General features: G+C 29.3%; 1 protein-coding gene and 2 pseudogenes across 1 annotated transcript; 1 reads left to right on the plus strand and 2 right to left on the minus strand.

Moving 5' to 3' along the window:
- LOC145961756 (aminopeptidase N-like) overlaps positions 1-17478 on the minus strand; it is a 38478-nt pseudogene extending 21000 nt beyond the window's left edge.
- LOC145961646 (uncharacterized) lies at positions 2181-5316 on the minus strand (annotated as a pseudogene).
- LOC145961478 (uncharacterized) lies at positions 8760-11285 on the plus strand. Its single transcript, XM_083081694.1, has 3 exons — positions 8760-8944; positions 9217-9530; positions 10193-11285. Exons 1-3 carry the CDS (start codon positions 8935-8937, stop codon positions 10526-10528), a joined length of 660 nt encoding a protein of 219 aa, XP_082937820.1. The 5' UTR covers positions 8760-8934; the 3' UTR covers positions 10529-11285.
- Positions 17479-25921: the final 8443 nt, after the last annotated feature.

Below are 25921 nucleotides of genomic sequence, written 5' to 3' on the forward strand. Positions count from 1 at the left end.
AAATGCAAATAAATTGTTTATTATTTATAATACATATTAGATGTTGAATATATAATTATCTCTGTTTTGTATTTTATACCATAATGTGTGTGAAAAAATTATGAATACGTGTACATTTACAATAATAATCAATATATGTATTTATATGTATATATTGAATACTATTATAAAAATACATTTTAATAATTTCATTCATTATGGTATAAAATAGAAAAAAGCAATTTTATATTTACCTAATTGCATTATAATAAACAATTTATTTTCATTTATATTACACACAGATAAAAATTAGAAAAGTATATAATATTAGATATATAGTGTTATATACACATATTTCTAAAATTAAACATTGTTGAATATTTAGTTCCTATTTATTGCATATTTTGCAAATGCAAATCTATGATATAATGTACAAGATGAAGTAGACGTTTACAAAGTGTCTAAGAGATATTAATCAAATGTAATAAAATATTTATTTCACAAATATATATATATATATATATATATATATATATATATATATATACAGGGTGGCCCATTTTAATGCATCCAGTCGAATATCTCGAAAACCAAGCCCGGGAGAGAAAAATGTTTCAGACAAAAGTTGTTTGGTTTCGAGGGGGCCATAAGATGGTATTATTCGTTTGACCTTGAAGAGTTATTTGAAGGTCACATGTAGGTCAGCTTCAATTTCTTAAATGGAACCTACTATTTATCATTGCACATTCTTGTAGCTCATCTCGAGAGCTTTCCAAAACACTATAATTAAGTACCTTTTCGTTAAGTACTTTTTGAGTTATGAGGCTTGAAATAATTTCTTAATTTTACAGAAACCGTAAAATATCTTGTAAAATATTCATTTTTCGATTATCTTACCTTAATACTTTTACGTACAAAATAATGAGAGGAATCAATTGGTGTAAAGAAAACACATAGTTGTTTTGAAGAAAAAATATGTAATTTGCAATTAACAATTCCATATTTTTTCTTCAAAACAACTATGTGTTTTCTTTATACCAATTGATTCCTCTCATTATTTTGTACGTAAAAGTATTAAGGTAAGATAATCGAAAAATGAATATTTTACTAGATATTTTACGGTTTATGTAGAATTAAGAAATTATTTCAAGCCTCATAACTCAAAAAGTACTTAACGAAAAGGTACTTAATTATAGTGTTTTGGAAAGCTCTCGAGATGAGCTACAAGAATGTGCAATGATAAATAGTAGGTTCCATTTAAGAAATTGAAGGTGACCTACATGTGACCTTCAAATAACTCTTCAAGGTCAAACCAATGGTACCATCTTATGTCCCCCTCGAAACCAAACAACTTTTGTCTGAAACATTTTTCTCTCCCGGGCTTGGTTTTCGAGATATTCGACTGGATGGATTAAAATGGGCCACCCTGTATATATATATATATATATATATATATATACAGGGTGGCCCATTATATATATATATATATATATATATATATATATATATATATATAATAACATATATATAATATTATACATTTATAATTGAAGAGTAATCTTTAACCAAAGAAAAATATGCTTTTCTTAATTTTAGCCGTATATGATAAATACAAAATTAATTATTTAAAAAATTAATATAATACAGTTACACAATATAGTTATCTTTTACACTTAACACCATAATGACAAAAAATGAATACATGTATTTACAATACTATTTAGTACATGTATTTGTGTATATATATTAAATGTTATAAATATACGTATTAACATTTTATTCATCATGATATAAAACACAAAATAAAGATAATTATGTGTTCAATATGTAATTGTTTGTATTCAAATATTAAATAATTTATTTGTACATATTTATTATATAGAGATAAAAATACGTAAAGTATATAACACTAGGTGTATGTATATACATATAAACGTATAATGCCAGTACACGTTAGATCGCCCCTGGCTTTATTAGTATATAAATATATTTATATTAATATAAAATATTTTTAAAAATATTTCATATATAGAATGGGCCCCATCCATCGCCCATTTTCGTAAGACGCAACCATTATATTTTCGTCTTTCCGATTTGCACACCAAGTGTATAAATAATATAGCATTCTTTTTATGCAAATGAGGGACGCATTGAATATTATTATATTAAACAAATGCTATTTATTTTGATGCAACAAACATTTATTGTGAAGGGAACGGTGACAGCTTGTTAGTTTCTATTATATTCATAAAATGACGTCTCATGCGCTCTACGTCATTAGAATATTTATCCTCACAAGGATTTCTTCCTAAAACTACAGATGTAGCAAAAGCAGCTGCATAAATTCCGCAACATATGCTATCTGGTTGTTCTTGGACTTTTTCAAATATTATATTGCTTACATTTATTCTTGGATAACGTTTGCGAATATAATCTTTCTCTTTTTCTGCCAATTTTTTATATGTACAGCCAGGTAAGCTGTCATATATATGCAGTTTGGAGCCATCACAGAAAATGCATCGCCAGTGATCAGTACAGTTGCCTCCAATTATTTGTAAACTGTTATCGCTATCACTGGCTGTTATCAGATCCGGAAACTCCAAATACAGAACGCTTTGCGTTTCGAAACAAGAAGTTTCTCTAACAACACGCAAGAATCTATCTAACGATTCATCGTTCAGTTTGCTCTGTACAGGCAGAACGTTCTCTCTCACCAAAGGAAGAGGAGCAATTATATCATCTAAAACTTTCTTACGTTTTGCTATTTCATCTTTAGTTAGATTTTGTTTAATCTTTGAATAACTGACTAAGATGCAATCGCTATCTTGCTCTGTATCCGAAACAGTAGCAATATTCGCCAAGTCTGTTTGCATCAAATTCAGTTTTAATCGTTTGTTTTCTTGCTTGTTATCTACATTATTTTGTTGCGCAGTTTTGCGGATAATTTTTCTTTCAGATGCTTTTTTTTGAGCATCTTCTACATATTGCGGGTCTCTAATTAACATATGCCTGTTATGACGGCTATCCAAGATTTCTGGAAGCATACAGTCATGATAGAAACGTTTTAGAAAAGGCAGCATTTGATTTTCCCAAAAGTCATTGTCTCTATTTACTACCACAACTTTTAAACTTTTGGGAGTCCATATAGCGAATATGCAATAGTTTCGCTGCGTTATGTTCAACTGCCCTTGAACTTGATAAAAGAATCGATGATTTCGATTCATTTTATCATTATTTTTTCTGTCAAATATGCCTTTCAGTAAAGGCAATTTTTGTACAGCCTCATCAGCTGTTAAATTCTCTGCTGATAGAGGACATTTAATCTCTACCAAACCATCTTCATCGATAAGTCCATCGGGAGAAGCACCCAAAAATGGATTTTTATAATCAATGAACAATCCACATGGTTCAATTTTTTTATTTAATTTTGTAGCCAACTCTTTTCTGGCGACTTCCTCCCTATCGCGACCATATTTCATGGCTGCTGTGTCAATTTGTGAAGGATATAAAATGCTTTTTACAGTCGCTGCACAAGACGTTGTTGGTCTCATGCGACATACAGTTCCAAAATTGGATGCTGTTAGCATTTCACGCCTTAATGAATGCCATAGTTCACATTCATTTTGGTCTCTTGTATCCCGTTCAATTTTTTCCCTGTTTTCTGCATTTTCTGACAACTTTTCTATATGATTTATTTCAAGTTGTTTGTATACGTCAGGTGGAAGATCTGGCTTTTGTGATTGTGGGCCATAATATCGATCTGTTCCTGCCTCTCGTTTAAATTTTTTACATCTGCCATCCTCTTCTCGAGATTTTTTGGTTATCGCAACCTTTATTTGTCGTCGTTTTTCTAAATTTTTGACAGTCGGGGGAACATCCTTACACATGCTTTTGTATACTTGCGTAAGCACTTGTTGAGTATTATACTGCACAACAGCTCCCGCAATTCTAGCATTGTAAGAACCTCGTAAACCAAAATTAAGGCGCTTTCCACCTATTTCTTTGCAGATTATTGAATTAAACGCTTCTGCAGGATTGTTTGTCAAATTTAACAACAAACTATCGGAATAAGCACTCAAATACCTGACAGCACTTTCAATTTTGTCATATAAACCGTGGAATTTTAAATACGGCACATAATTTTGTATTTTCTCACGGTTTTCTTCGCATCTACGGCCACGTTGATTACATCCTTTATGCTCACCAAAAATATGGCTAGGAATATTTAAAATATCTTTTTGTAATTCCGTAGCTTTGTCATGGTGAGGTAATTTTTCCCCTCTTCGTAGAGCGGCAGCTTCTACTACTTCTTTCCGTATTTTTAAAATGTTGTTTTTTACAAGATTTCGTAGCTGTACAAAGCCACGTTTTCTGTGCTGTTTTAGCTGAACTGTACCTGCAACGACCTTCAACTTTTTGCACAAGTTGCGAAGCAAATGATTAGTGCATTCTACTTTTTTTACGGTCACCATTTGTTCGCGATACGGTGCGTTATTTAGTATGGCCTGATATACACTGCTGTCGCCATCAGCAATAACTGTTTTATATATCAGTCCATGCATTTCAAGGCTATTTTTAAAGCCTTCTACAATGGCGTCACTTTCCATACTTGTAGAGCTAGCGTTGCGGTCAAAATTTTTATAACATTTGTGACTGCGTGACTCGAGTCCATTTCGCTCCGCTCTGTCACACACCGTACAAAATTTGTTGCGGATACCAATGAAGAGAACTTTTTTTGTGCGGTAACCAATTATGGCACCAACACCGGAAAGTGAATCGTAAGTGTTGCCGTACGACCTCTTCATCCAACTACCATCCGCTACAACGGTTATGTATGGAATGCCATTTATAGTTTCATTCCTCTCGAGGGCGAGTTGTTTTTCTACTTCGCCTGCCATTTTCATACTTTCTGTAGCTGTTTTTTGAAAATCATCGACTAGATTTTCGCGATATTTTATATAAGTCTTTTCAGACATGCAAGGAATATTTACACCTGCACAGAACTCTTCCAGTTGGGCATAACCATTTCCAATTGTTATAGTTGTAGCTACAGCAGCTTGGTTGAGATCCAACTTTTCAGGATTCTGACCATATATTGTCTTCATAGTTGCACATTTGACATTTGAAGAAATATTGCGTCATCAACCCTTCACGATGAGATTTTATGAGTTTCCAATCTTTAAATTGGCACTCTATTCCTCGCGCATGGCTATCAAATGTTCTGTGCATCTCTGTCCATATAAAAGAAAAGTCGACAATACTGCGGCCTTTAGGCATGCATTCTTGGATACGATTTGTATCTAAAAGGCCTTTATTATCGATAACGAGATTTTCGTTATCTTCGCTATGTACAACTTTTTCTATATACATACCTGGTACGTCGCCTTTTATATCTTCGTACTGCATTACTTTGGTACTGATGTTTGAATCCATCTTGTCTGATGATTCCATTGATTCAACAAACTTGATGGATTCATTTTCAGTACCATTAGTAAGCTTAGTACCACGCAGACTTTCAACCCGCTGTAGGTTTAGCATTTGTCGCCTAGAAAAAAATAATCATATAATATTTATACGCATTTGAAACGTCATATAAAACATTATATACTCATTATTCCTTTCAATTTTCGAAAGAAAACTTCAAAAAGATACAATCTTAAAAGTAAGAACAGTTTTTTTCTTATTCTACTGTAAAAAAATTTTCATATACAATACAATATTATGTTCAAAGTAATTAAAACCTTTAAGAGTAAATATAACCAGTACATGATATACTTTTCTGGCATTATTGTTACGAACCAGCTCACGTCAGAATAGATGGCTCTGGCATTATTGTTACGAACCAGCCCACGTCAGAATAGACGCCTCTGGCATAATTGTTACGAACCAGCCCACGTCAGAATAGACGCCTCTGGCATAATTGTTACGAACCAGCCCACGTCAGAATAGACGCCTCTGGCATAATTGTTACGAACCAGCCCACGTCAGAATAGACGCCTCTGGCATAATTGTTACGAACCAGCCCACGTCAGAATAGACGCCTCTGGCATAATTGTTACGAACCAGCCCACGTCAGAATAGACGCCTCTGGCATTATTGTTACGAACCAGCCCACGTCAGAATAGACGCCTCTGGCATTATTATTATGACCAGTCCACATTGAAGTATGTCTCTGGCATCAATTACTATTAACTAACTATTACGATTAACTAACTGTGTAACTACTATTTATATCAAGTGTTATTTTTATCAATAAATTAGAAAAAAACTGTTCTTCATATTTTACTTTAATATCTCGTGGATGAACTGGCGGTACACGTTTCTTTTTATCGAAATATAAGATTAATTTTATAAATTTGTTATTTGCTGAAGAAAAATCACAGAATAAAAAAAACCGTAGACTTCACTTTCAATATTTTATACAGGGTGTCCCATTTTAAAAGTTCCACTAGATTATCTCTATAGGAAAGCATTTAAGAAAAAAATGTTTCAAACAAAAGTTGTTTGATTCGAAGGGAGACATAAGATGGCGCCATTGGTTTGACCCTGAAGAGTCATTTGAAGGTTCACATAAAGGTCACCTTGAATTTTTTGAATGGAACACCCTATATATTTTTGCATATTTTTGTAGCTTATCTGGAGAGCTTTCCAAAACACTATAATTAAGTATTTTTTCATTAAGTACTTTTCGAGTTATGAGGCTTGAAATAATTTCTTAATTTTACATAAACCATAAAATATCTAGTAAAATATTCATTTTTCGATTATCTGACCTTAATACTTTTGCACAGAACAATGTGAGGAATCAATTGGTGTAAAGAAAACACATAATAGTTTCTAAAAAAAAGTATGTAATTTGCAATTAACAATTCCATATTTTTTCTTCAAAACAACTATGTTTTTTATTTACACTAATTGATTCCTCACATTGTTCTGTGCACAAAAGTATTAAGGTAAGATAATCGAAAAATTAATATTTTACAAGATATTTTATGGTTTATGTAAAATTAAGAAATTATTTCAAGCCTCATAACTCAAAAAGTACTTTAACGAAAAGGTACTTAATTATAGTGTTTTGGAAAGCTCTCGAGATAAGCTACAAGAATATGCAATGACAAATGGTAGGTTCCATTTAAGAAATTGAAGGTGACCTTCATGTGACCTTCAAATAACTCTTCAAGGTCAAACCAATGATACCATCTTATGGCCCCCTCGAAACCATAAAACTTTTGTCTGAAACATTTTTCTCTAAAATGCTTTGTTTCCGAAATAATTGCGTGCGTTAATTAAAATGGCTCACCCTGTATATACAGGGTGTTTCATTTTAATCCGACCAGTCGAATATCTCGAAAACCAAGCCCGGGAGAGAAAAATATTTCAGACAAAAGTTGTTTGGTTTCGAGGGGGCCATAAGATGGTGACAATGATTTGACCTTGAACAGTCATTTGAAGGTCACATAAAGGTCACCTTAAATTTCTTAAATGGAATACCCTATATATTTTTGCACATTCTTGTAGCTGACATCGAGAGCTTTCCAAAACACTATAATTAAGTACCTTTTCGTTAAGTACTTTTTGAGTTATGAGGCTTGAAATAATTTCTTAATTCTACATAAACCGTAAAATATCTAGTAAAATATTCATTTTTCGATTATCTTACCTTAATACTTTTACGTACAAAATAATGAGAGGAATCAATTGGTGTAAAGAAAACACATAGTTGTTTTGAAGAAAAAATATGTAATTTGCAATTAACAATTCCATATTTTTTCTTAAAAACAACTATGTGTTTTTTTTACACCAATTGATTCCTCTCATTATTTTGTACATAAAAGTATTAAGGTAAGATAATCGAAAAGTGAATATTTTACAAGATATTTTACGGTTTATGTAAAATTAAGAAATTATTTCAACCCTCATAACTCAAAAAGTACTTAACGAAAAGGTACTTAATAATAGTGTTTTGGAAAGCTCTCGAGATAAGCTACAAGAGTGTGCAAAAATATATAGGGTATTCCATTTAAAAAAATTGAAGTGACCTTCACGTGACCTTCAAATGACTCTTCAAGGTCAAACCAATGATACCATCTTATGGCCCCCTCGAAACCAAATAACTTTTGTCTGAAATATTTTTCTCTCCCGGGCTTGGTTTTCGAGATATTCGACTGGTCGGATTAAAATGAAACACCCTGTATATATAGACAGAATAGTAATGGTTGCAGCACTTTTATTATTAAATTTAGGTACAAGTTAGTAATCATATATCGATATACGATATATGATTACTAACTTGTACCTAAATTTAATAATAAAAGTGCTGCAACCATTACTATTCTGTCTACAAGCTTATATGATTATGCAAAACATACCTTCTTGCCCATCCTTTCTTTCGAGAAAGTCGGAGGCGGGAAGGATATTTGTTTTTTAAGTCTTCTTTCATTTCGTATTTATTGCTGTAAGAGAATAAAATAAATAATAAATTTAAAATAATAAATTTTTCGAAATATGTTTGGGGCGATTAAAATTAAACGCCCTGTACATAATTATAATATTTCGTAATATCACAAATCAAATTAGCAATACTTACGAATAAAATTATACAATTACTGAATTGTTTAATTATACAATGTTGTTCGTTGGCTTCGTTATACGACACATATATGTTACACTTGGCAACGTCGGATCGTGCACGCGATAAGCGAGTGTCCACGCAACAAGCAGTGATGCCAGAATGGATACGCTGGCAACAGCAAATTATTTCGCATAGAGTATAGCTCGGCGTTCCTGTGGAACAGTCGAGGGTCGAGAGGCATCGAGGAACGTCGAGCTATACTCTATGTGAAATAATTTGTTGTTGCCAACGTATCCATTCTGGTATCACTGGCAACAAGTGCGAAACGTGTCTTGAAGATAATCGCAGTGTACTGAGTGCAGTAATATTCCATCCGTCGCACGATGAACACACGTAAGTACTGCGCTCGTATATACATAAAATATTACTTTTTATTAGTAGTACTACTTTTATTAGTAGGTACTTTTTATTAGTAGAAATTTATTAGATGTGATATTACAATAGCATTATTAGAAACTATATAAATAACCATGTAAATTGTAATAATATTTGTTGGTTAGGTACAGTAATAGTAATAAGACATAGTAATTAAAGACTATTTTATAAAATAAATCTGTTCGATAGACACATATACGTAAATATTAATTAATGTATATTTATTTAAGGAAGAAGTGAATCAATAGAGAGAGTGAAAAATGTTCTCTCTCCGCTGCTATCAAAAGGGCGGGAAGCGAAATCTGAGGTGAATCGTCGCAAATCAACATCCACGACGGTGCCAACAAAGTGTACAGCAACGGCGATGATGCAAAGGGCTACAACGCAAAAGTCAACGGAGTCTAAGACACCATCAACTAAATACGATGGCGACAATACGACGGCGACAATGCAAAGATCTACCATGACAGAGCCGATGTCACCAGGGGCGACGACGGCGACGACGTATGAAAATATAAAAGAAAATGTGCATACAAATATAAAAGTAAGTAACTGCATATTTAATTATTGCATACTTTTCTTTTTACTGTATGCAGATCATAGACATATTAACATAGACTGCTCATAAGGTAGCGAAGAGTGTCCTCCTGAGAGAAAAGGATAGCATGAATTTATTTGTGTTTCTATCTTTTTCTGGTACACGCGTGATGCAATTTCAAGTTAAAAGTCAATAACTTAAAATTGCATCACGCATGTGTCAGAAAAAGACAGATACACAAGTTAATTCATGCTATCCTTTTCTCTCAGGAGGATACTCTTCGCTACCTTATGAGCAGTCTATGTTAATATGTCTATAATGCAGATATAAATAATACTTGGATTTTTTAAAATTTGTGAAAAAAGTATATTATATTAGAGATGTCCAAAATTTTATTAAAATATTGATAGGTATGGTCTCTCAGTTGTAAATATTTAAAAATATAATTAGAATATATTTATAATAATAACATTTATCTCTTATTGCTTGTAATCTGAAAACCTATTATAATCGTAACATTTTTCATTTATTCTTTCAATTCGTATTTATTTTTAATTATTAATTTGATATATTACGATAAGACACTTTATGTTTTAAGACTATAAAAACGTATTTTCTTATTGTCTTATTTCATGTATTTTCTTATTGTCTTATTTCATGTATTTCAGAGAATTAATCAAGTCGTGCGTCGGGAAGTCGCCAAAGAAAGGAAAAAAATAAAAAGAGAAGAATTTCAAAGACGAAAAATGAAATACGCGACACGTATTCCACCGATACCTGCACCACCTGTTTATGTGCCACCTTTTGTATCATCGCCAGTACCAACATCGTTTTATGTACCGACTTACGCACCATCGACTTATGCAGCGCCGTTTACATACGCACCACCGGCTCACCCACAACCACCGCCTTACGCAGCACCGACTCACCCACAACCACCGCCTTACGGAACTCCGAATGTAATATTTTCACCTTACGCGCATATGTATCGACCTCATTTTTGAAATTGATTTTTTGCGGCGAGTTTGCATTTTCAATGATATATAAAATGAAGAAAATTTTATTTTTTTTAGCGATAAACTTTTATTGCTAACATATTTCGATAAAAAAAATAATTATTTTTCAGTTGCATTTTCTTCTAAAATTTACAATTTCGGCTGGTTTGAATTTACTTAGCACGTAGGTCGTTTTGACGAATATAAATATGAAATAAATCACAATAACAATTTCAAGTATGCATAAGGTGAAACACATAGAAAAATGTAGGTCCTCTTCGATTTTAAAGTATAATTTTCTTAGAAATAATCTTTCTGACATTTTGCTGTTCTTTAAACACATATTTAAAATGCGCGATTGTTTCATAATATCGAGATATATAATTCTATCAACTATTCTATTAACTAACGAAAACGACAAACGAAATCTATTTCAACAGATTTTTTACGAACTTTCACATGTCTGCATTTTTTTGCATATTTCTAAATTTATTATCGAAAAACCTTTTTGTTGAGTTATTCAAGGGAGAAGAGAATCAGAAAGAAACCTACAATCTGTGCAACAAGCATTGTATATTGTTCGGATGGAGCGTTGTAGACGGCAATTGCAAGGAAGAAACGTAGAAAAAAGTTGTTCACTGGCGCAGATGGTATGACATTGTGATCTATGCAAATTACAAATCAAAAAGCAGCCACAAATAGTAGATATTTAAGATATAAATACACGTAAAGAAATCAGATAAATGTTTTGTTATTCTATTACAAATTCTTTGAATATTGCAATCCAATAGCGAAGACTGACATTTCGATTCTTGTAAAATATAATCTCTATGTGATTATATTTTACAAGAATCGAAATGTCAGTCTTTGCTATTGGATTGCAATATTCAAAGAATTTGTAATAGAATAACAAAACATTTATCTGATTTCTTTACGTGTATTTATATCTTAAATATCTACTATTTGTGGCTGCTTTGTGATTTGTAATTTGCATAGATCACAATGTCATACCATCTGCGCCATTTCTATATCTATGTTATAGAAATGCAAGATATCCAAAAGCTTATTAGCACATAAGAGATGAGAACGTGCGAATTTTTATTTTTGTTTCATTTTTTATTTTTTTTTTAATTTTAATTTTTATGTTTGTCACTTCTTCGTTATCTGTATGATTTAAATATAATTTTTACTGTACCTTTACAGAATAACACACCGTACATTAAACACTAGCCATATATAAAATGTTTATTTTTTTATAATAAAGATAATTTTTAAAGAAAATTAAAAGACTGCAAAATATTTTATTATATAAGTAATGATTATATAATATAATACTGATATGTTTGTACTAAATATTGAAACATGAATATATGAATAAATATATTTTGTATAAATAATTGTAAAGATAGACAAAACATATTCTTTTCTCCCTATCCCTTGTCTCCATATCTCCTAAATATAAAAACACTCCTGAATATAAAAACACTCAAAATTATTATTAATAATAATTAAAATATTTCGAACAAAAATAAAAATTGTATAATTATTATTATTATTATAATTATTCTTTCATGTTTATGCAATTAAAATATACTCATTTTTCAAATTTAGAACTACGTTCAATTATATGTGCATACGTATATACAAGATCTATGTATGTGATTTATGTCGATTGTTGTGAACAAATAATCTAGTTGTTTATTGTTCAATATAACTTATACAAATAGAGAGAGAGAGAGAGAGAGAGGAAGGAAGGATGGAAGGGAAAGAGAGAGAGAAGATGATGAGGAAGGAGAGAGAGAGAGAGAGAGAGAGAGAGAGAGAGAGAGATATGGAGATGGAGATGGAGATGGAGATGGAGATGGAACATCTTCTATCGTAATATCCTGGAACTAATTTGTTGCTATTTTTCACTCCACTTTACCTACACTCACGCATACATACACACGAATCGTTCTACATACTATACTTTTATATTAAACTTCTAATTTTGATTTCGAAGGTTCAACAATGTTTTTTCGTATAATTCGACCCAAGCAAACTTGTTTTTACGTTCATACAAATTATATAGCTTTTATATGAAGTACATATTATGACGAGTTGACAGTTCGTCTACAATTCGAGACGCCATATTAAGATAAAAATGGATAAGGAAAACTGTAATTTCATAATTATTTCTCGTTTTTCATATAAAATCGAAGTTTGCTAGGATTATTTATGTATGTACTGCAATCCTACATAAATATTTTCAATTCTGTCAAATTAATGCGACGAAAGACCAGAAGTACGAAAATGGTAATTTTGTCGGTAATACAGTCGAGTACAGCATCCCCTTAACATATTAATTATACAGGGTTTAGCAAAAGTGTGGAAACCCCTTAATATTTCGAAAAATACGCATTTAAAAAAAAAATGTTTCATACAAAAGTTATAGGGTTTTATGTGGCGCATTACACAGCAACATTATTATGACCTCGAATAGCGTTGTCAAGGTTATGTGAAGGTCACCTCCAACTTTTTAAATGGGACACCCTATATGCTTTTGCATATTCTTGTAGGTTATCTCGAGAGCTTTCCAAAACACTATAATTAAGTTAGTTTTCATTAAGTACTTTCCGAGTTATGAGGCTTGAAATCATTTCTTAATTTTACATAAACCATAAAATATCTAGTAAAATATTCATTTTTCGATTATCTTACCTTAATACTTTTATGTGCAAAATAATGAGAGGAATCAATTGGTGTAAAGAAAAAACATAGTTGTTTTGAAGAAAAAATATGTAATTTGCAATTAACAATTACATCTTTTTTTTTTAAACAACTATGTGTTTTCTTTAGAACAATTGATTCCTCTCATTATTTTGTACATAAAAGTATTAAGGTAAGATAATCGAAAAATGAATATTTTACTAGATATTTTATGGTTTATGTAAAATTAAGAAATGATTTCAAGCCTCATAACTCGGAAAGTACTTAATGAAAACTAACTTAATTATAGTGTTTTGGAAAGCTCTCGAGATAAGCTACAAGAATATGCAAAAGCATATAGGGTGTCACGTTTAAAAAGTTGGAGGTGACCTTCACATAACCTTGACAACGCTATTCGAGGTCATAATAATGTTGCTGTGTAATGCGCCACATAAAACCCTATAACTTTTGTATGAAACATTTTTTTTTAAAATGCGTATTTTTCGAAATATTAAGGGGTTTCCACACTTTTGCTAAACCCTGTATATTAATGTTTTATAATGTCTGCGCGTATGAATGACTCATCACAAAATAATGCGATACTTACTTGATATACATGTAATGCTTCCAATATATATATATATATATATATATATATATACATACACATACATACATACACACACACACACACACATATATATATATATATATATATATATATATATATATATATATAAAGTTTTTTAAATTTTGATCGATAAGGAATATGAAAACTTGAATATAATACGTTATTTAATTTTATGTTTTTAATTTTTAATTTATAATTTATAATTTTGTGATTATAAAATATATATATAATATTTTCAAATAATATTTGAAAATAGACAAAAGATATGTAGATAATTTTAGGTACCATCAATTATTATCCTTTTTTCGTCTTTCGAAATATATTAATGTTTTTTAATTATATAATTACCTATAAATAACAATGCCCAGATTTATGATGCTCTCGTTTTTCAGAAAATCCGGAATTACAACATGATTTATTTGCAAAGTTTTATTCAGATCGTTCCATTTATCAAACAAGTATAGAGTTATATTTTGAACAATTTCGTGTGCAAATGCGCAGTGTATTCCACACCACATATCAACCCTGACTATACTTTTACTTGGACCAGGCATGAAAAACATATTAGTCCGGTTCAGAAATACAAAATAATTAGGCCTTACAAACGTAGTATGAAAATGTGTTATCATCACATTTTTATTCATTTCCAATTTTTGTATCGGTATATTTGATAAAACTGTGTAATGTTGATGATGTTTTATAATAATATTATAGGCGGGCGAGACGGAAAGAGATTTGGGCAAACTTGGAATCATGTGTTGGATCCCAATAGTATCAATATATGTTACCAACCTATCACATTTAGAAATATAAATTAATTATAATAAATAATTTTCGTCGATAATAAATTTTCGACAATTACATAGAAATATTAAGAATTGAATAAAGAGAAGTTATACGGATGCAATTTATATATAAGAATAATACATATAGAAAATTATAGCATAGAGTCCTTCTTACTATTTTGTTCTTTATCTCGTATAACATTATGTAATCTAATAATGATCTTGATAGTATTTTGACATTAGTAAAACGTAATGGTCATGAAATGTTTACTTTAGAATATGCAGGTACAAAATAAATAATTAATATTTAATAGTTAATATTTCAGTACCAAAATTATATATATATATATATATATATATATATATATGTATATATATAAATTTCAATAAAATTAAAATAAATTTCAATATTACACAATATTAGAATAATAACTTATTTTAATTCATTTTAATCAATATAATGTGATTATTGACATTGATATATAACCTAACCATTCGATACATAATTTTATACATATTATAGAAACTGCATATTTTAGTGATAATTTGTTAAATGAATCACATATATATGTTTTTAGTTATTCACATATTATAGCGAAAATAGTTTCTAAATAGTACTATGTGTGCGTGTATGTGCATGTTTAAATACATGAAACAACATAAATATAGCTTATATGTATACTTAATATTATATATTTATATTTAATTTTATATATAAAGTGTTTATCAAAATTGAGTAAATGTTCAGGATCTAATCAAAGTTTGTTAGTGACTTCTATGAAATATATATATATGGTATGAACAAAAAAATTCATATAAACTTCATCACAAATAATTCATACGAAACTCATGTGTCTGGAAATGTTTTCGTTCCGAATTATTATAACTTTTATAACAATTTTTTACATCTGTGTCATCAGCTATATTATAGATTAATTTTATGTTATAAACGCCTCGGTAATAGGCTTCATTAAATATTAATAATGATTTCCTAAAGTTTGGTATTAGTATAAAAATGAAATATTTGCCAAAATTTTGAATTTCAAATAAGCAAGTTCTATAAAAATAAACATAAACATAAACATAAATCTTTCAGAATTGTATTATTTAGAATTTGAAAACAATTCAAAACATTACCGGAATATTTGAATTCATCCGACTGTTGATGATAAAATGTTGTATAAAACGTGCATTATTGCTGATTTAATTAAATTGATTTTTATTTGCAGTTTACATTCATTTTAATAATAATAATAATAATAATAATAAATTGCAAAATTTGTTACTAACAATAAGATCTTAAGTAATAGGGTAAGGTTGCTCAAGTCGTACCACTGCCTAAATCGTACCTTTTAAATATTGGATGTAATATCGCGGCAACAGCGCCACTAGCGGCAAAAAGATTTACTTTTTAGTCAACCATACTGATTCACATATTGTTCGTGTGTCACCGATACCGTGGAAACGTAATCTCTCATCAAAAAGAGTTTATGGGTATTTGTTATAATTTTCTACATATGTTTGGTAGTTAATCTTGCAAGTAAGTTGTTGGTAAAATCAAATTTTTTTATTAAACATAAGTTCTGTAGCATTTACAGAATCGTTTGTACGAAACGAAATCGTATTAAATTTAATCAGTGTGAAGTTATGATTATTTTACATATGAATTGAGTAGTGTTTTAAGTCGTACCCATGCGAGATTCCTAAGTCGTACTGGTATGATTCATAAAATTACTTTTTGCTTTTACCGACTTTCATTTCTTATTGTTTTCATTCTTGTTTTTTGTGATTTTATAGGCCATAATTATGTCAAAGCGAATTTATAATAGTTGGAAAAAAGAAGATATGGATGAGGCGTTATCCAAATTATCGCAAGGTGTTATTGGTTTCAATGAAAAAAAAAAATATGTGTGTGATGAGTGCACTCATTGAATATGAGACATGCATACATATTACTTATAAAATACGTTATAATTATTATTGTTGCTTAATTGTATTCTTAGGTACGACTTAAGCTTTTAGGTGGTACCACTTAGGAGACTGGTTTCTTTAGTCGTACCGTTATAAGTTTTTGAAGATTTAGTTTATTTGATGTGACAACATATAGATTTTTTCATTTTGTTATAATAAATGAAAACAATGTTTACACAAGTTTTGAATAACACATTTAGGTTCTATTTATTTGATAAATCCTCACTTTTATACGATTTTTTTCTTAAGGGGTACGACTTGAGCAACCTTACCCTATATAATTAGGAATGAAAACTTTTCAGATAGGCACATGTTTATATAAATGTCTTTTCTTAGAAAACATTTTTTAATAAATAGAATGTTGTACCAAGATTGTGTCATCCTGTAATTACTACATATTTAATATTGAACAGTTACCATTGTCCTTCATTTCTTTTATAAAACTTTTTTAGGCCTATATCATCAGTTATATTATAGTTTAATTGTATGATATAATCCCCCTCCAATAGATAATTCGAGAATACATATTCGGTAATGTTCCTCCTATTATCATACCCAGCCGGTTTTACCGGTTCATAAACAATCTTTTTTCCATCAAAAAATTTTATTGGATCATTAATCACTGTTGTATTGATAATACGTTTTATGTCTAAATACAATTGTATTCTTCGAATTGGATGTATTATCTTAATACTAATATTACAGTTGCTGACAAAAGCATCCTCTTTAACATATAATGTAAAAATGATATCATATTGTTTCGCTAATATGTCGGATGATTGCCTGTATGTGCCTTCTTCGGATAGTTTAGTTATCTGGTAATCGTATGAAAAGACCGATACGATGATTATTAAACTGCTACATAATAATCGTTTTACAAACATGATACTACTTTCTTAGATATCTGTAAAAACATTCTTATTGGAAAAAACAAACGGACAAATTAAATACAACATTGTCTCTAGTAATAGTTTAATGGAAATAAAACAAACATATAGATGTACTTAATTTTAATTAACGACTTACTCTGTATATTGAGATATATCGCAAAATGTATGCAAATGTATGTCCTCTTATAAGAATTAGCCGCAATAAATCAATGTTTTATCCATTATCATCAGTGTAATAAGAAAAATATATATACACAGTTATGACTTCTTAATATCTCGAGAAACTTCCAAAGACTAACAACACTTGGGGTTCGCGATATTGTAATAAATATGTGTGTCATGTAAACACACTTCTGAGGTCGATAACAGACGTTTTGATCGAGAAACGGTATGTAATAGCAAAGCACGGTGTCGTTTTTCCCACTCCAAATGCGTGCTACTAGTGGCCGAGCGCCGTAAGAAAGCAGGCCCGTCTATTTCGCGCCGATCTAAAGCAAAAGAGACCACCGTCGCGTAGAATACAAAAATATCTATAAATATATATATTTGAATTTTTCTATACTATTTAAAAGTAGTATATTCCTTTACCAAAAATTTAAGAATTTTTATAATTTACAATATACATTCAAATGAAATTTTATAAACTATATTATTACGAGATTGTATCGGTAAATTGTCTTTGAACAAGTTAATGAAAAAACGTAACTTATTCACACTAGAATATAATATTACAGTATAATATATAAGAGAATATAATGAATAACTATTATTTTTTAGATTTTTGTTTATGAGTTCTTTCAAATTTACTTGGTGGATTTATGAATAAAACAACAGGAAATCCCTCAAATCGATCAAATCAATAATCGTGTCTTTCTTATAACGAAGAAGATTTTTAAATTTAAATTGAGAGAGGTTTTTTTATTCACAATATGGAATAAAAATATTATAGAGATAGCGTGCTCCAAGAATTATGCCATATAATTTATTATTAAATTAAAAACATTAATAGTACATTAATAAAACATATTCGTAAAGAATAATTTTTATAGGATTTAAAATATTAACAACATATATTAATATAACGCACTAATTTGTTAATATTTATATACAAGTATATTTAAATATTAATTATATGTATAGTATTTTATAATATTAATTACATATATAATATTTTATTATATACAACGTTCATAATGATTATATATTATATTAAAATTGTAATCTATACTATATTATTATCCACTATTAAATCACATATATGTATATTGCACATTAATATACATGTATTAATTTATATGTATTAGCAAATAGTAATTAATGCAATACTAATGTACATATATTTATATACATTATTAACATAATATAATAAAAAATATATAATTAATATAACAAAAAACTTAAGAGAAGTTAAAATAAATAGATAAATATTAAAATGTAATTTAATAGGTATTTATTAGGTATTTAATAGTTAATTTAATAGGTAGAAGTTATAGTAAGGAAGGATCCAGCATTCAACTTGTTTTTATAATATTAACAAAATATATTAATCTACGTATTAAAAAATAACTTTCTCTCATTTGCACAATTAATAGTACGATTTAAATATCTCAGATTTTTAGAGCGATAAGAAAATTGGTAATCATGCGTGAAGTATCCTTATAATACAAAACGCATCGAGTATCATTGCAGGACAATTAAAATCCTATCTCCAGTATAATTAAAACCCTAAGAAATTAAAACGCATTTTATTTTACATATTACTTAGGGGCATAACTTTGACAACATATGTCAAAATCAAAATCATTAGTGGTGGGGAGCATATATAAAGATGAATATATTTATCAGAATTTTTTATTAATAAAATTATACCAACAAAAAATTCTAATTGAAAGCAATAAATATCATTAACTCTCAATAAATGTAGCGGATATATTACATAACTTTTAGCACGATTGTGACTGTGACGAAATAAGACTTCCGTGTGTCTACTGTATTATCTCGTCTCCGGGATGATCTTGACCTAGTTACCTAGCTGCAGGAATATATCACGTTATCTGTGCTGAATGCAGGTAATTCATATGCGTGGTAAGCTTCAGTGAAGAAGGAGGTAAGATGATGCAAAAGTACGCGATGTTACACAGTAAAAAATTGTGCGTCCATATGTTAAAATTTTCTTGTGTTACCACATTTTGATTAATACTTCAATGTAAAATTAACATGCAACTTATATGTTATTATTTTTATAACGATTTCATGTGTTACATTTATGTCTCCTTTATAACTTAATACTTCGTATATGTCTCTTAGAAATGGAATATTATTTTGAGCATTTTGAACATAATCATTTTAAACAATCAACATGTCTCAAAGTCAGTTTAACATTCTAAGAAAAGTTAAAGTGACTCTTCAAATAATCTTGAACTTTAACAGACAAAAATAACCAAATTTACTAAAGTCAAATGTTTCTATTACAAATAATTTAAGTTAAAATATAATTACTATTATGTTAATGTCCTCAACATTTCTTACGAGTTATTGTAACTATTTTTTCATGTAATTTTTAATTAATTTATATGTTATTTCTACATTACACTTAAAGTCACATTAACATAAATAAATGTAAAGTATCTGGTCAATTATTTAACATTTTTAGTTTGTCAATAAGAAACATACGACGAATGAGTTATTTTAACTTAAAATTTAGAGTAGATTTTCTGAGACATGTGAAAAATGTTATAATTAACATTTTATTTTTTACTGTGTATAGATGCCATATCGTATCATAAGACAAAGACTGGGTCAAGTTTAGTGGAACATGGATAAAGTAATACTGGATTCTCACTTTCAAGTCCCTGTAGCCTATGGATCGCACATACACTTGCGGGAGCAAACATTTGCGACGCGTGTTGTACACAGCACTTTATATGAAAAAATGCTTTTTTGCTGATTTATATATACGAAATATAAAAACTATGTTAAGCACAATTGCTCGTGCTTAAATAATGACACTTATCAGAACAAATTACATTATTAATTTGCTTCGTATTTTTTCTCTTCACAACAATATTCGAACGGAGAGAATTCCAAAAGAGGAGGAAATTAATAAGATAATTTTGCTTATATAGAAAATATTCATCCTTCATTCGTAATGTAAGATCTTGTATTTGGAAGGAACTGTTAAATACGTTTTACATACGATCATCAAATTCTTCAGAGCTTATCTCTCGAATTTAATAATATGAAGAGTGTTCTTACAGAAGAGTGCTTTCCTCCGTTCTCCATTTTTACATTTTTCACCGTGCGCGTTTGAAGTATCTTTATTCCATCGTTATCTTTAGCAAACAGATGAATTCTTTTTCCTTTCGTCGTGAAAGAAAGAGGCTGAGGTTTATAAATATCACTGCGAAGCAAAAAAAGATATGTATCTATTCGGCCATTGATTATTCAAGTACGTAACGTTCTACATTTTCTTAATTAATCTCTGCCGTGCCGGCAATCTTTTTTTTTCATTAACATTCATTAGTTGTCGTCAATATCGCGGGAGATAAGGGTCGGAAATAGTTTCTCCTAAAGTCCCACCGACCTTCACAAGATTATGGATTCAACCTTGGAAGTCCAGTAGGTGGACCGAAGCAAAAATCGAAAGTTTCTCTGCTAGCGCCGAGATGGGCACGAGATAAATTTTAATATACCGATGAATTTTGTTCTCCTCATATACGTACATCGTATCGATCATGTATCTGATTCCATTTGACACAATAAGCTACTCTACTCGTGTTTCTTGGATTTTTGAATTCATACACAGGCTATATAATAAAAATAATAAAATAATATAATATAAATTTTTTTTTAAATGTGATAAAAATAATAAATATAATAATAAAAAACATAACTCGTGAATGTCTTTCAAAATTATCCAATATGAGCAAAATTCCAACTACGATTTTATATAGTTTGCATTCAAGCAGTATTCTTTTCATGTAAATTTCTTCGTAAAAATAATTACCTTACACAAATTATTTAAACAGCATATTTACGCGAAAATTTATTAACGAGAATATCTCTACATATTTCATTATATAATACAATCATCATCAAAACATATAATCTAATATTTTGCAATTATAATTGTAATGTTATCATAGCTCGAACATATTTTTTATCTACAATTACATAGATTTTTATGGTCCTATTTTGACGAAGTGTGGCAACTGAATACTTGACTATATTATGGAACTCACGATATATATATATGCGGTAGCTAAGGTAAGAATAGAATTTGAAATTTTGAGTCCTCTTGGGTACAATTACACGCTATTCTATTGCTGTGCGAACTAATAACAGAAACTCTTGTGAACGACAGTTCCCGTCCCCTGATTATCCTGGCCACCTGTCAGCGATTACTCGTAGATGCATAATCCGATCGCCGTTTGTCGATGATAGGCAACGTCGTACAGAACGTATACACGTGCAAGTTATGATTACACACGATGACCATGTTTATTCGCCGCTGTAACCGGCGTTTGATCATCCGAAGATCTGGAACCGCGATGTATGTGCATTTCATCAGTAATGGCAATATATACAAGTTCACGATTGCAAACACGATCTCCGATGCTGTCGAACGCTACGATGCGCAGCATATATCTCGCTGCCTAAAAGCATCACCGAACGCATCACGCAAATTATAGATGTAGAAAGCACATTAAATTTAATCAATGTACATGTGTTGCGATTGAATGTGCCAAATAATTCTCTTCGTATTATAGAGTATCTTTTTAAATGTATTATACAGGGTGAGGTATTTAAAGTGTCGCAAGCCATTTTTGCATAAAATACGCATTATGACAAAGAACGTTTTAGATAAAAACCATTTCGTTTGGAGGAGAAAATAATAAGGATATTAATTTGATCTTGGGTGTAAGTGCTAAAATTTTATAAAGGTCAACTTAATTCTTTTTGTTAATGGAATACATAGTTGTTTAAAAAATATATATATACAATACAAATATATTCAATATACAAAAAATAAAATATATATACAATATATATATACTTTGCTTGTTACAAATTTATATTTATTTTAAAAATAACTTTCAAAATTTTTTTTAAATATTTTTTTAAATAACAATTATATATTTTATTTATTAATTGATTCTTTTATTATTTCTTTTATTATTTTATACATAAAGTAAAATAAAATGGAAGAATAAATATTTTACGGTATTTCACAATTTATATAAAATTTATATAAAATGTCAAAGTAAAATATATAATATTTTTTAAACTTCAATTTCTAGCCATTGTATCTTTATAACTTTTTATGCCAATATTTGTGACGAATCGATTTATATAAAAAAAAAATAGAGTGGTTCCATTTAAAAAATCTAGATTGATCTTTATATTTTGGCACTTACACCCCAAACTCAGACTAATATGTATATATTGCTTTCTTTTCTTTTAAATGAAATACCTTTTACTTAAAACAATTTTTGCTATCCAGTGAGAAATGATAGGTTGGAAAGATGGCTATTATATATTGATAGACGTTTATAAACATATAATAAATGTAATTTTCTGTATTTCTCATAGGTATAATGTGTACTTTCAAGAATGGCTTGTAATATTTTAAATGTCTCACCCTGTATGTAAGATCTTTCTTATAATATCTTTTCAATTTATAATATAATAATATAAAAATATGAATACTTCACATGAACGAATATATTTCAAGTATTATTGCAGATTGTTTAGAATTTCCACATATTTATGCTCTAATAGACCTATTTTTTAAAAAAGAGAAACCCTGATGGATATTCTATTAAACATAGATATATTATAATTATATTATATAACACATTTCACATTAACTTTATATCGAACGGTAAATGAAATCAAAACAAAGTTTAAAAAATTACGACGGCAAATCTCGATACAGTCGATAACAATCGATGGAAATTAATTCAATTTTGCTTTCAACTACATTATATTCATATATTATACAATCAAATAATTACACATATGTATCGACGCATTTTAAACCCGATTATTGATCTTTCAACCTTCGAACAGTCGAAGAGTAATACCGGACTCTCACTTTTATGTCTCCGCAGCCTATGGATCGCATATACACTGCGGGGGCAAACATTTGCGACACGTTTATGCCTATAAGGCTCTTTATATAAAGAAACGCTTTTTTATACATACAAAATATCAAAAGTATCTTAAACATAATTGCTCGTAATAATGACACTTATTAGAATCAATTACATTACTAATTTGCTCCGCAGTTTTTATCTTCACTCCAATATTCGAACAGACAGAATTCGGAAACAGGAAGAAATTAATAAGATTTTGCTTAGAAAATATCTTTCATGCATCAATATAAGATCTCTTAAAAAAGACTATTAAATATGTTTTATATACGATCATCAAATTCTTCAGAGCTTATCTCTCGAATTTAATAATATGAAGAGTGTCCTTACAAAAGAGTTGTTTCTTCCGTCCTCCATTTTTGCATTTTTCACCACGCGCGTTTAAAGCATCTTTATTCCATCGTTATTTTTAGCAGACAGATAAGTTCTTTTTGTTTTCGCCGCGAAAGGAAGAAGATGAGGTTTACAAATATCACGGCGAGGCAAAAGAAGATACATATCAATTCCGTCATTGATTATTTAAGTACATAACGTTCTACATTTTCCTAATTGATCTCTGCCGTGCAGGCAATTTTTTTTTTTCATTGACATTTATTGAGTGTCGCCGATACCGCGGGAGATAAGGGTCAAAAATAGTTTCTCCTAGAGTCACACCGGCCTTCACAAAATCATGGATTTATTCTTGGAAGTCCAGTAGGTGGACCAAAGCAAAAAACTAAAGGTTTCTACTAGCGCCGAGATAGGCTGGAAATAAATTTTAATATACCGATGAATTTTGTTCCCCTTATGTACGTATATCGTACCTGATTCCATTTCACACAATATCCTAATCTATTCGTATTTCTTGGACTTCTAAATTCGTACGCAGAGTATATAATAAAAGTAATAAAAAATATAACTCGTGAATTATGCCTTTCAAAATTATCCAATATGGGCGAAATTCCAATTACGGTTTTATATAGTTTGCATTCAAGCATACTATTCATTTAAATTTCTTCATAAAAATTATTACGTTACACAAGTTATATAAATAGCATGTTTAGGCGAAAATTGATTAACAGGAATATCTCTACATATTTCATGATATAATCATCAAAACACAATCTATTTTTTATAGTTATAACGTTACAATATGCGGAGAGAATATAAATCATAGCTCGAATATATTTTATCTACGATTATATAGATTTTTGCGGTCCTGTTTTGATAAAATGTAACAACGAGAATTATTTTACTGTCTTATAATGTCATGCTATTCAAACGAATAATTAATTTTACAATATATCTCTATGTTTCTTATCATAGAACATGGATATACGCTGAGAGAGAATCATCTACTCGTTTGTGTGCAACTTACATAAAAACAATTTAATGGCGCATGTGAAATAATATTTTACGTAGAATCTAAACATAACACATGACAAAAATATAAACAAATAGAGAAAGAAAGAAACAGCTGGAAATAAAATTTTTTTTCAGTTAAAAGAAAAAAGGAATAAATATAAAATATGAGACATGGAATTAAACTTAAATCAAACAGAACTAAAGAAGCACAATATTCCTCAATGAAAAATAAATTAAAATATGAATTATTTCTATGATGCTTTAGAAAAGAGAAATTTATTAAATAATAATTTGTAATTAACGCCGTTTTTCAAACGAACATCCAAAGATTGAATTCGGATTGAAATCGGATAGTATGCAGCGATTCACTAATATACATATTAATCTATATATCAATATAGCAATCTAACAAAAAGCAGTGACTTTTATGTGACATCAAGTGAATTAAATTTGATAATTTCTATATTGTTATAAATTACAGAAAAAAATGATTCATGATTATAATTTCTTTTTTATTCAAAAATATCGCTATTTGCTCATGTAGGCGCGTAAAATAATTTGTTTGCATTAGTGCGCGCGTGCGTGTGTAAATATTCGCACGAATGCACGCGAGTGTATATATGTTACATTTCTTTAAATATATGTAACAAGAAGTATAAAGAAATAGACATGTAGGTGTATAAGAAAATTGTGCCATGTGATTTATTATGAATTAAAAATTATATGAAATTTACAAAGCTCATGAGTTTCAAACAATTAATACTATATATTTAAAATATTAATAATACATATTAAATTTATAACAACAATTTATCATTCATATATATATATATATATATATATATATATATATATAATTATTATTATATACAGGGTGTCCCAGGTATCTTCCGTCCAAAAAAAAGGGCAGATTCTCTGGCCAATTTAAAAACGATTTT

This window comes from Camponotus vicinus, unplaced genomic scaffold, assembly GCF_025532165.1.
Source record: "Camponotus vicinus isolate PSW18456_S1 unplaced genomic scaffold, iyCamVici1.0 SCAF_11, whole genome shotgun sequence".
Classification (NCBI taxonomy): Eukaryota; Metazoa; Arthropoda; class Insecta; order Hymenoptera; family Formicidae; genus Camponotus; species Camponotus vicinus.

Bases quoted from the DNA above. Each gene is read 5' to 3' on its own strand.
- LOC145961478 (XM_083081694.1), top strand. The intron at 9,531-10,192 runs GTAAGTAACTGC...CATGTATTTCAG, and splicing joins ATGTGCATACAAATATAAAA to AGAATTAATCAAGTCGTGCG.